We start from the raw sequence: 12,258 nt of genomic DNA, 5'->3' as shown, positions 1-12,258 counted from the left end.
GATAGTCAACATACTCCGTATGTACTATACTTCTAGTCCTATGACACAGCATAAACTAAAAAGTTAATGATTGATCAAAATAATCATTAGTTAATCCACATACATATGTAGGTACCTAGGTACTAAGTCTACGGTGTACTCCGTATGATGCGTATGGACCGACGGATAGGTAAGGTAAGGTAATGTAGACAGACATTCTACTACATAGGTCGATTGCATCCACCCGCTAGTGGCATCCATCTCCATCCGATTGGCCAGCCGCAGCAAGAAAATTTTCGATCGTCGCGTTTTCGCCAAGTGGGGCTGACTAAGGATGCAGTGATTGGCCAGGCAGAGACAAACGGTGACGCTAGGACGAGAGGCTGATCCATGGAACCAGCGAGGCGGGTGGATAGCTCAACTTCAAGATGTCCGAGTTATGACATGTTCGGATACCTGTCAGAAGCTACTTTATGAGAGGTATGAGAAGTGGGAGAAGTGTAAGATTTCAATTCAAGTAAAATATACCTGTCTATAGGAGTACTGTGTTCATGTGAGACTACAGTTGTTAGTGATAGAATCTCAAGCACTACATACTAAGATTCTGCAGTGTGGTCCTTCATATAGATTGAGGTCAACGGAATGTCGGTCGTCATAGACACATGGGGATCCACCTCCATCAACCCCATTGGCTGACCCTTTCTCTAGCGGTATTTCTCAGTTACCAAGCATGACAATTCACCGCTCACTATATTACGGTGTACTCCATAACTACCACCAAGTGGACTCCCAGTAAGTACCTACTCCATAATACCCCTGCAGCCTCTCTCCAGGCTTTTCTTTCATCTCTCTCTACCTGTTTTTTTCAGCGGTGTGGTTGTCGAGGTGCATTAGTCTGAGACTGCCTTTCTATGTAGCAGACAAAATTTTGTTCCCCGAACAAGATAAAGAAAAACAAATAGTAAACCATACCAAAAAATTACCAAAAAAAAATTAAATCCAAAATAAAATACTCAACAGTGGGTTTTTTTCTCATTCCTAAATGCCCCGGTCAACCGCTGCTGTCTCTGCTGCCCGCCGGCCAATCACTGCCATTGCAAAACTGTTTTGCCATCTTCTGCTGAGTCTTTCTGGGCCGAGCTGAAGTCGCCCACCACAGAAAAAAAAGGAAAAAAAAAGAGAACCAGGGAATTCCATCCTGAGGCAGCTTTACCTGCACTGGTCCACTCGGCCCGCGAAATCAAATCGTCCATTCCATTTGCACTTCCATTTTCCCTTCTTTCGCCTCTTTCCCCCGCCCGTCGTGTTGGTTAGTGTTGCTATTCCCATCGCCCGCGGCGTCTGCCTTGTATCCCCTATCCGACACTCCCATACTTCACTCTACAACCTACACACTACTACTCCCCCCCTAATCATCTATCATCAACACTCACTTTCTTTTATTATTATTATTATTATCATCCCCCTGTATTATCACCTCTTGTCTTCTGTCTTCCCCTCTTCCTCCTTCTTCTCTTTCTCCTCCCCCCCCCCCCCCCCCGTTGTACTATCATCTGATAATCACCATGCCTTATAATACGCGCCGCAAATCGCTGTCTCTGCCGTCGCTGGGCATCCATGTGCCCAGTTCCTCGCGCCGCTCGCCCTCCGTGTCCAAGGCGTCCATCGCGACGAACGACGATAACAACCTGCCTCCCGCCAAGAAAGTCAAGAGGTCGCACGACACCAGCTCGTTGTCGCCAGAACCTCAGTCGGCTTCGTCGATGGACGCGAAGGACCGGTTGCCGGGCACCGGCGCTGGGGCTGGCGCTGCCCGCCGCCGCGGTACTTTTGAGCACACGCCGCCTCCGTCGCCTACGGACGGAGACGCGGCGCCCAAGATCGACACCGACGGCATCAACGACGATGTCGTCGTCGCGGTGATCGAGCAGCTGCAGAAGACTGGCAACCGCCCGCATCTCGTCAAGGAACTCGCCGCCGTACTCGTCACCCTCAACGATAACGTGGCAAAGTATGTCCTCCCCGTTTTAATAATCTTTCATCTTGATGATTTACTGACCATCAATCCCCTTTAGCTCTGCGAATCCAGCGGCCCTCTTGTCGTCGCGACTAGGTACATATCTGAAGCGTCCGTGGACGGCACTGGCTCCCTGCCCGCTGGCCAAGGAGCTGGTTCCGATCCATCCGCGCAAAGTGTATTACTATCTTACCACGCTGCCTCGCCAGCCTATTCCTGAAACCGTCGGGGATCTAGTCATCCCCGCCGTGGGTGCTAACGCCACCATTACTCCCAGCGTCTCGAGTCTCGACCAGGACGAAGAGGATGTCTTCACGCGACAGCGTAGTCCCAGTCCCGAAGTCGATCTCTCCTCTCCGGAGTTTGACGATGAGGATGATAGCAACATGGCTCTGAGCGACCGTGCCAATCCCGGCGCGGCGTCTCGTGCCGGTCATCACCACGGGTTCACAGACCACCGAACCCACCCGCGTCTAATTCACTCGCACCGTGCCGCCTCGCCGCCGTTGGAAGGTGACGAAAAGGAATTCACCCAGACGGCGAGTGCCGTGCGTGAGCGCGCGTCAGAGGAAAAGGCCAGCCGCCTTACCGGTCGGACCGGTGGAGGTGGTCTGTCTGCCATCTCAGAGGGGCTCCTTGCCAGCAAGAGCAGCAGCAACAGCAGCTGCAGCAGCACCATCTCTGGTCCCAGCGGCAGCAGCAACAGTAGCACCCAGATGCAGGATGGAAACATGAGCATCTCAGGGACCCCAATGGACGACGGCGAGCGCATGTCTGATGAGCAATACAGCGATTATTTCTCTCACATCAGCGCGCGTCAGCAGGAGCATGACCTCGACGAGGCTGCGGCTGCGGCTCTGTTTGGTACCTCGCCCTCCCCCTCTCTCGTCTCGGTCGCCTCATCGATCTCGTCTGGTACGAGCATCGACTCGGACGGCGACCTTGACACGGAGGAGGATGGTACTGCCACTGCCACCGCCGCGGCGACGACAGCAGATGATATCCCAAACGCTGGTCTTTTGGGGCTGCGCCACCATCACCACGCCGCCGCGGTGGTCAGCAAGGAACGCGCCGCAGGGCCCGCCTCCACGCTGAAGCGGTCGATCGACATGCTCAACAGTGGTCTGCCGGGCGTGGACATGAAGATGTCCGACGTCGCTGACTGGGACGACTTTTCCCTCGGTAGGGGTCTGATGGGCATGGACGTCGACGTCGTGTCCGACTCGTGGATCGAGCTGCAGAGCCCGGAGACTGTAGAAGTCGACGAGCTTGACAAGATGTTTGGAGAGATCTAATCTCGTTGCAGCCCTGCAAGCAACCCCCCCCCCTGACGATTTTCCTTTGACGACTGCCTTGATTGACAGCGTTTTTTTTCTTTCTTTTTTTTTTCTCTTTCCAAACTCGCCACTCCTACTATTATCTACGCGTGATCTAATCTGTACATTCTATCTAATGCGTGTCCTGCGGGCTGTACATATATTTCTGTTTATCCGTCTTTGTTCTTACCGTCTGTTTGTTGTCTGTTTTTTTTTTTGTTGACTTATGTATTTATCCCTACCTCTTTCTCTCGAGGCTGGACACTCTGTGAAGAAAGAGAATCAACGGCAGAAGATTATACAAAGACCGGATCCCAACTTCTGGAAAAGGGTTTCCGGTTTCTTTCTACATGCCTTGTCTTTTCTTGCTCTCCCTCTACTCTTCACATGGGCCTTCGGTGATGTAGGAATGATGGGATGGAAGTTGAGACGGAGGCGTGAGGGGGGGAAAAAAGCATAATCATGATTTAGAGTAAAAAAAAAAAATAGGCAATAGGCGTACTTTGTTAGAGTTGTTTGTTGTAAGGATACTTCTAAACTTCTAGTAGTTATCTCTAAGCTAAACCTCTCCCTCTTCGCTCCCCTCATCTTCCGGTGGAGGAGGAACTTCCTCTGGCGGTGGCGGCGGGGGAGGAGGCCTGTCGTCCACCTCCCGATCTCGATCTCGATCTCGTCTGGAGTCGTACCGGCTGGAGGTCGAGGTTGTCGAGAGCCGCCTATCACCACCATCCCTCTCCCTCTCGCGACGGCGTGCAGTGCTGCTGGCGGTGTTCTCTGGCGACATGCTCTGCGAGACTATCTCGTCGATACGCTGCTGGATCGGATCGTCAGCTGGATTGCTGCCCTTGCCGTACGGGTGGCGTGGGATGGTATGGCTACGTGCTTGTGCCTGTGCTTGTGCTTGTGGGGGTCGTGACGGCATGTTGGATGAGCGGTGATGATGGCCGTTCAGACTTGGGATTCTCGGCCCGGCTGAGGTTGGAATACGGGCTCGGGGCTTGTCGTGCTCCGGTGTGATAGTATTATTATTGTTGTTGTTGTTGTTGTCTACTCGTTGTCTCTTTGGTGACCGTTCATCGTCAATAGGGGCTGTGGACTCTGACGACGGATTGGCTCGACTCTGAGACGGCTCTCGCGACCGCTTCCGCCCGGCCCCGTCTTGTGGCTCGGCGGACTGGTAGGCCCGTCTGGTCGTCTCCGAGGCGTTTTCCATCGGGATCGGTGTCGTCGGGTAATGCTGGCTGTGCCGCTGCATGGCGTTGTTTTCATATAGCTTCGCCATCCGGGTACAGGCCCTGCGCACCTCGGCAAGGTCGACATCGACCTGTTCCCACCAGGGGCGGCCGGCCACGTCGTCGCCAAAGGCAACATCGCAGTGGCGTGCAGCCGCATACAGCGCTGCGGCGGCGATGACCCGCGCGGTAAACTGTAGGCAAAGAACAGTAAACATCGAGTCGTTGACAAAGGCCCATGCGGCGTTGCGCAGAGGCTTGTTCTCGTTCACGCCGAAGAAGCAGATGAAATCGTAGAGAATGCGGTACGGCTGTTCGAGCTGCAGGTCGAAGCATAGCGCCTCGAGTAGTAGATCCTCGTGGTGCAGGATGGTATCCCTCCACTTCCAAAACTCCTTTGACTGCTCGTCCACCATGAGGTTCGGCTGTTTGAGAGCTACCCGGCAGCAAGCCACGACGAACTCCCGCATCTTGCGCACGTTTTCCTCCACCTTGGTCGCCAGGAATAACGACGTCGCAGCCACGGGGTACGGGTGCATGCCCGGCCGCTGCGGAAGATCAACCATGCTGTACCGCATGAAGAACCGATTCATGTACACCGCAGCCGTCGCGAGCGTGGGCTGCGGCAGCTTGAGCATGATCCCGACCTGAGTGATGAAGTTGACCCCCTTACTACGACTTGTATGTTCCACCTCCAGGGCCATGCCGTCAAGCTGCGACGGCGCTCGGGTCAGCTCTTCATCGGTAAAGAGCCATTGGGACTGTGCGGCGAGCAGGATAGGGTTTGATGGACAGGGGATATGTCGAGGCGTGTCGCGAGCCTCCGAGGAGGATGCCATGAAGGACGGTATTCTGGTTTCTTTCTTTCTTTCTTTTTTTTTTTTAAAAAAAAAAAGTGGTGAAGCGTCGTCGATTCAATGGTTTTCGTTCACACGCCGAAGGTGAGCCCTTGACCTCCGCAAGGCCCAGTACTGTCCTGCCCCCTTCTCAGGTAAATAACCCCAGCGAATTCTTTTCATGGACAGACGCAGGCCATCACGCATACACCTTACTGCATGGTATAAGAGTAATAGTACTGACTTGGGAGCTTCGGGAAAGGTGCTGCGAAGGCTGCTTCTCAGAAGGTCTCCCAGCGGAGCAGAGAGAAAAAAACAACCACAGACAAGTTGATAGGAGGCGTGGGTTTCAGAAGACACCTCAGTGAATGTGTATTAGCTTAAGAGGAGGAGAAAAGTGAGCTGCCTTCACTGTCAGAAGGGCCCTGAACAGCTCAGATCTTCTGGAGCGCAACAGATGGATTACCCGGCCGGGACTTTTATTGTTCCGGCCGCAACTTGGACTGTCACGTGTTTCTCTTAACAGAATAATGGATTATGAGGAGCTGAATGCCGGCACTCAACAATTGAGACAAAGACAAGGCGATGATGAATGCTATTAAGAGATAGTTTGAATACTCGAGTGGTATCATATGTGGTCATTGAACGTCGTAGGCTAATATGCGGAAATAAACAATCCCTCTTATCCAAACACTGGAGGGTAGGTGAGTAGGTACTGTGTGGTTCTCTATATGGCAACAACACCACAGGCTATGCAGACAGAAGAAGAAGAAGAAGAAGAAGAAGAAGGGGAAAAAAAGAGAACAAGACTGTACGAGGCAGGGAAAAGGTGTCTCTATTCACTCTTCTTCGCTGACCTCACTCTCATCATCGCTGGGCACAGTGTACTGGTGTTGCTGGTGATACTGCTGCTGCGCCTGTTCTTCTTCCCGGGCGCTTTCTTCCAAGGCAGCCTCCATTTCGGCTAACAGGCCATCGTCATCCTCCATCTCTTCATCGTCCAAGGAACCCGTCGGTTGTGCCAGTGCTGTCGGGCCCCCGGCGGGAGACGGTAGTCGGAAGTCTTCGATTTCCTCATCATCGTCCGTGTCATCTTCTGGAATATTGGAGGGAGTGTTGGTCGAGGTGAAGTGTGCTGGGTTCACTCTGAACGTGGGACGTGAGGGCGGCGGCGAGCCCATGTCAATGATCAGGTCGCCATCGATGATAATATTGGGCCCTGGCGATGGAGCCGCAGGTGTCTTGTGTGATGCGGAGCCTAGCTCCGCCGACCGTACCGATGTGGCCTCCTCCTTCTCCTCTTGTTCCACACGAGACGGCAGCTGAAGACCTGGTTTGACGACGGGAGAGGCTGTCGCTGCCGGCGACGGCTTGCCCACTGCTTTCTTCTGGCGCAATGGATTGGGCGGTGGTTTTGATCGCGGCGGATGGGAAGCCGGGTTTGGAGTGGTGGGCTTTTTGGTTGCAGGTAAGACCGGGGTGGAATCCTTGCTCGACACTGCTGTCAGAGGCGGCTCCGGGGATGCGAGGGTTGATGATGCGGACTTCCGGCTAGCTTCCGACGTAGCTTTAGGGAGGAAATGACGGTAGTCGTACGGATTGCTGTCGTCTGCCGGCTCATCGTCCCCACTCGTAGCCCCCTGAATCCGATCGTCACTGGACAATTGCTCGTCTTCTGAGAGCGTTTTCAGCTGCGCGTATTGTTTTCGGACCTGGTCCGCCGATTTGGCGGGGGCGGAGCGCAGATTGAAGTTCAACTGCGTCTCCACAGACTCGAGCACAAACGCCTTGCGAACAGGGTCGAACACCAAGACCAAGTTGCCTTCTGCGGATTCCGACACCGGTTGTGACGGGTCAACACTGCCCTCATAGCTATACACCAGGGATTGCTGTTCCGAGTTCGGCGGCTTGTCGGTGATGGTCAGGTTGTAGATGTCTGGGGTGCGGGGGGAGCGGGTGAGGCGTGATCGCTGCTGCGGCGTGGCGGTCTTGCTCTTGTAGTTGAAATTGATGTTAACCAGGCGACGGTGTGGCTGCTGCGTCGACTGTCGTCCTGCCAGCTTCTCTCCCAGTATAATCGGATATTCGCCTTGTTTGGTAGGGTCGATCAAACCGCCGTTGGGGAGAGGCGACGAAGCAGATACAGCAGCCATCGATTCAGAGATAGTCAGTCGACACTTGTAGTGACAGTTTCAGAGGGCGGGTCCAGAGAAATCGTGACTTTCCCTTCAAGGAAATGGAAAGCTGCTCCAGGCTGCGACTGTTGAGGGCAGATTCAAGACGAGGTCCGACGATCGGCAGCGAATCAACAACGAGCGAAATGTATTTACGGCGGAGTCACAACGTATAGGATGACAAAAAAAGAAAAAAAAAAAGGGTTCCGCAGGAGCCCCCGGAAGCAAGGAGAGGGAGAAAAAAAAAACGGGACACCCAGTTAATACGGTCTCATGGAAGTTGACAGAAACTCTCAGGGAGGAGAGGACGGGCAACAGGGGCGAAGGGAGTGAGATCAGAGCGAGCGGGCGAGTCTGGACAAGGCGGAGAAAGCGACCGAGGGTGGCCCACCCGCTAGTGCCCGTTGTGGCTAGCGTGACGGAGGAGCCTTTGGACAACTTTGGACAAAGCAACCACCCCCCCCCCCCCCCCCGGATAGAAAGGGAGAAACAAAGCGAAGATAAAGAAACGGGGAGGGATTGTGGAGGGAAGAGAGGCGGCTGCGTGGTTAATGGATGGGAGAGGTGACTCGCGCCGTGCTTCTGGCAGGGCCGTTGCCGCTAGTGAGCTGTTCGAGGCGCCCTGCCAAGGCGCGGTGCTTGCGGATGACCTCTTCCCACTCGTAGCTGGCACTGTCCTCGCTGTCCGGGTCCAAATCGCTCAGCTCGGTGAGGATCATGCTGAAATCGCCTCCGAGACGGCCCAGGCTGGCGGCACAGTATAGCACCTGGGTGAGGAGGCTCTCGCGGGAGCTCTTGTCCTGCACGTTTGGAAGGTAGGTACGCAGGGTCTCTGCAAGGAGCTGGACCATGTGCGTAGGGAAGGTTGATAGAGGGGACGGGTGGGCAAGCAGCGGGTCAAGGGTGTTTTCTGGCTGCTGTGGCGACAACGTCTTCGCTCGAAGGGCCGCGTCGATCCCTCGCGCGCCTACTACGCCGGCAAGCTCCAGCTCGGAAGAATGGTCGGGGGCAAAGATACTTTTGTAGAGAGAAACAATGGCAAAGCTCTGCTCACGGTAGATCTCGATGTAGCGTTTCAAGTATTTCTCGGTTTGGTGCCCTTCTGACCAGAGATTGGTGCCGGTCGTGGAGCCTTGCTCCTTCTCGACGTTGTTCGATCGACGCTGGGTCTCCTGATCCGCCAGATCTCGCAAAGGCTCCAGCGCCTCGAGGGTCGACACGAGACTTGCCAGCCGACAGATCAGGAAGAGTGCACCCAGCGCACCCGCAGCCTCGCACTCACCCGATGTGCCGTCCAGTTCGGGGGCTACCCTCCGCAGCCAGCCTACCATCCTCATCGCAGCCGCAAGCCGAATGTTTTGTGACCGTAGACCCGTGATGAGATTTGTCGTCATGTCCTTCATCGCCTCTTCTGCCTGGGATGCCACATCCTTCACCAAGGGTGACTCCGGGTATAGCGTCTGCAGTCGTTTGATATGCGCGTAGAGGTCTAATGCAGATGAATACGTGGAGGATGAGGAAGCCCCGGCCGTGATGGAGTTCGCGGCTGCAGAGGATACCGCTGTCGATAGCAGGGTAGGCAGCTCCAGGATATCCGACAGCCTATCAACGTTTCTCGCTAGCTGCATCGCCTTTTTCCGCCGCTCGAGCGTTGCATTCTCTGCTGTCTTAGTATATGTCCTGGAGAATCCCACCGCTTCTTCATCGAGCTTGGGGATCGCATCTCGCAGCTGGCGTGCTTCACGCGTGAGCTTCGGAATCGACGTGCGGAGAGTCGACAGGTGGTCTGCCGAGGTAACAAAGCTCTTGTGGGAGCGATTTGACAATGCCTGAAGCGACACAACGGTCGAATGTGATGCTTGCGCCAGCGACTGCGGTTCTGTACTCTTCAACGCCTGTAGCGAGAGCGTGGAGATGCGGTTGAGGTACTGAGCAGTAGTTGCACTCTGACTCGGGGACTGGGGAGCGGTTGAACCATCGCTAGAGGTGAAATGGGGCACCAGCAGCTCAAACAAAGAGTCTGCCATGGCTGCTGATGTGTTTCAAGCAGAAATATCTGCAGATCTCGCGCGCAATCGCAAATCGAACGACGATCAGCAATGGCCAGATAGCGGAATTCCCAATGATGCGGGATCGATTTCAGATACACCTTCCATACGGTGGCCATCGCGGCCACTTTGTGCAATCTCCAACAGAGTCCCCCTCACCCGAACTCTACTTCTCTTCCCACTCATCGAATGTCATCTTGAAGGTAACGTTTAGTGTTATTAAAGTCATCAAGTTGTCTTTGTTTTGCAGCAGCTGTCTCGAAATTTGACGATATTTTGTGTTTTTACACGTTATCACTGCCCCGTCTCCGTACCGCAACCTTGATGCAACAACCATGGGTAAACCACGAGTTTGTTCCCCCCCCCTTCCCCTGAGCCAGAGTCCATCTTTCTAACCATGCTTAGATGATCATTTTGATCCGCCATGCGCAGTCGGAGGGAAACAAGAATCGGGAAATCCACCAGACCGTGCCGGATCACCGGGTGAAACTGACAGTTGAAGGGCACCGGCAAGCAAGGGAGGCGGGCACTAAGCTGCGTGCACTGCTGCGTCCCGACGACACGCTGCATTTTTTTACCTCTCCGTATCGAAGGACCCGCGAGACGACCCAGGGAATCCTAGAGTCGCTGACCTCGGACCGGCCCTCCCCCTCACCGTTCATACGGCAGACGATTAAAGTATACGAGGAGCCGCGGTTGCGAGAACAAGACTTTGGAAACTTCCAGCCATGCACGGCCGAGATGGAGCGGATGTGGCATGAACGAGCGGACTACGGGCACTTCTTCTACCGGATCCCCAGCGGCGAGTCTGCCGCAGACGCCTATGACCGGGTGAGCGGCTTCAACGAGTCGCTGTGGCGCCTGTTTGGCGAAAATGACTTTGCCAGCGTGTGCGTCCTAGTCACCCATGGCCTGATGACGCGCATCTTCCTGATGAAATGGTACCACTGGAGCGTCGAGTACTTTGAGGATCTCCGGAACATCAATCACTGCGAGTTCGTCGTGATGAAGCTCAACTCGGACAACGGCAAATACGTTCTCGAGAACCAGCTGCGGACGTGGTCTGAGCTGCGTCGGGAACGAGAGCTGGAGAACCAGCGGGACCGAGCGGCCAAGGGCCTGCCTGCCGCACCCTCACCAGACCACCGGCCGGTTCCCTTTCGACGGAAATGGGGAGGCTGTCCTGACGGGTGTACCCATGGATCATACGACGGCTCCTCCAAGACGAACCCCACCACCGATCTTCACCACACGGAGAAGAAGAAGTCGAGTCTTGAAGAAGATATCCGCAAAAGGAGCGATTCTCTTCAACGTACCTCCTCCATTGACGGGACCCCGCCCATCTCACCCGACGGGACCGTCACATCCCTCCGACCACCACCACCTCCACCACCACCACCACCCGTGAACCCCGGCTCGACACCATCACCCCCCGAAGAACGCAGCAGTAATAGCAATAGCAACCAACTGCCCCGCCGGCCTAACCTCGCCTACCTCCGCCGCGACACCGATGATGATTTCTTACAACCTCCGCCCAAGCATCCCCTGGCCCTCCCCTTACACCACCTGCACGGCCGCGACGGCGGCGGCTCCCGCAGCGGGGCGAACAGCGTTGCCCCTTCCGACGAAGAAGCAGAGGGATCTTCTAGTCTTGACCAGAAACTGAGACCACAGCATTTGCTACACTTACGTTCTCGTTCTGTACAGGACATCGAACATGACGGTGACGACGAGGGGAGTAGTGGCGCGTCGCGGTCAAGGTCGAAACGACACCAACAACCACACCAACAGCCAAAACACCATGCGATGGCGAATGTGCTTGGCGACGGCGACGATCTAGATCATGTAGAAGACAGAGACCAAAACCAATATGAAGTAGAGGATAGATGTGAAGATCTCGAGGAAGAGCGCCGCCAGGATCAAAGTATCCAAGGGAGTGTCTACTAATCGAGTCCTACTCTCTCTCACACACACACACACACACACACACTTTACACCTTCGCAACTTTACACTGGATGCTTTCTCGGTTATGCTTATTCTCGGCTATGCTTATTTTAGTTATCATGATACCCATCAGTCATTATTTTACATCATTAGTTATTATGCATTCCCAAATCCCGAACCTACCCAATAGATGTACCCCTTTGCACAGTACTCCGTTCCTTATCCAAGAATAGATGGTATGAATAGAATAGATGCTGAATGATGAAGAACGAGCAGAGTAGCTCCGAAGTTTCATTGTGTTTATCTTTCTTTTCTTTTCTTTTTTTTGGCTCTCGTTTTTCTTTCTTTTTCTCGAAGGCTTTGCGATAGGCTATTTCTGTCTCAAGAGAAGAGGAGAGAGAGAGAGAGAGGTGACCTTAACTAACTTACAATCAAAAGATTCCACGACGAATGAACCGCAAATGGAATGCAGAACTGTCATCACCAGATCCTGCAAGGAAAATTGAGGGTAAAAGTAATGCAGAGAAGAGAGTATGGAAAACAATAGTGAAGATAAACATCAAAAGTAGAAAGTAATGTAATAAAAAAAAGAGGTACCCGTTTTTTTTTTCCATTTAATCAAAAGAGAGTCGGCGCATCTGGTATGTGCAGCACATATCAAGAGGTCGTGGTCAGAGAAAAAAAAAGATCATTTGAAAAAAAAAAAAAGAA

General features: G+C 53.9%; 5 protein-coding genes across 5 annotated transcripts; 2 read left to right on the top strand and 3 right to left on the bottom strand.

The window, feature by feature from the left end:
- Positions 1–1,544: 1,544 nt before the first annotated feature.
- On the top strand, positions 1,545–3,291 carry ASPZODRAFT_12288 (hypothetical protein; the record flags this gene model as incomplete). The annotated part of the gene is made up of 2 exons (XM_022721331.1): positions 1,545–1,990; positions 2,055–3,291. The coding sequence occupies 2 exons, from the start codon at positions 1,545–1,547 to the stop codon at positions 3,289–3,291; spliced, it is 1,683 nt and encodes a 560-aa protein (XP_022585974.1).
- Positions 3,292–3,757: 466 nt separating this feature from the next.
- Positions 3,758–5,807, bottom strand: ASPZODRAFT_127537 (hypothetical protein). Its single transcript, XM_022721776.1, has one exon. It carries the CDS (start codon positions 5,381–5,383, stop codon positions 3,872–3,874), a length of 1,512 nt encoding a protein of 503 aa, XP_022585973.1. The 5' UTR covers positions 5,384–5,807; the 3' UTR covers positions 3,758–3,871.
- An 81-nt stretch (positions 5,808–5,888) lies between these two features.
- Positions 5,889–7,922, bottom strand: ASPZODRAFT_127536 (hypothetical protein). Its single transcript, XM_022721775.1, has one exon. It carries the CDS (start codon positions 7,531–7,533, stop codon positions 6,220–6,222), a length of 1,314 nt encoding a protein of 437 aa, XP_022585972.1. The 5' UTR covers positions 7,534–7,922; the 3' UTR covers positions 5,889–6,219.
- A 97-nt stretch (positions 7,923–8,019) lies between these two features.
- Positions 8,020–9,875, bottom strand: ASPZODRAFT_127534 (hypothetical protein). Its single transcript, XM_022721774.1, has one exon. It carries the CDS (start codon positions 9,579–9,581, stop codon positions 8,103–8,105), a length of 1,479 nt encoding a protein of 492 aa, XP_022585971.1. The 5' UTR covers positions 9,582–9,875; the 3' UTR covers positions 8,020–8,102.
- Positions 9,876–10,007: 132 nt separating this feature from the next.
- ASPZODRAFT_55761 (hypothetical protein) lies at positions 10,008–10,670 on the top strand (the record flags this gene model as incomplete). The annotated part of the gene is made up of 1 exon (XM_022728560.1): positions 10,008–10,670. A coding segment is annotated over one exon (663 nt), but the record flags the coding sequence as incomplete, so codon positions are not given.
- Positions 10,671–12,258: the final 1,588 nt, after the last annotated feature.

The sequence above is a fragment of the Penicilliopsis zonata genome (genome assembly GCF_001890105.1).
Source record: "Penicilliopsis zonata CBS 506.65 unplaced genomic scaffold ASPZOscaffold_1, whole genome shotgun sequence".
Taxonomy (NCBI): Eukaryota; Fungi; Ascomycota; class Eurotiomycetes; order Eurotiales; family Aspergillaceae; genus Penicilliopsis; species Penicilliopsis zonata.
The sequence above is the reverse complement of the archived record's forward strand: the minus strand, read 5'-3'. Positions and strand labels throughout refer to the sequence as shown.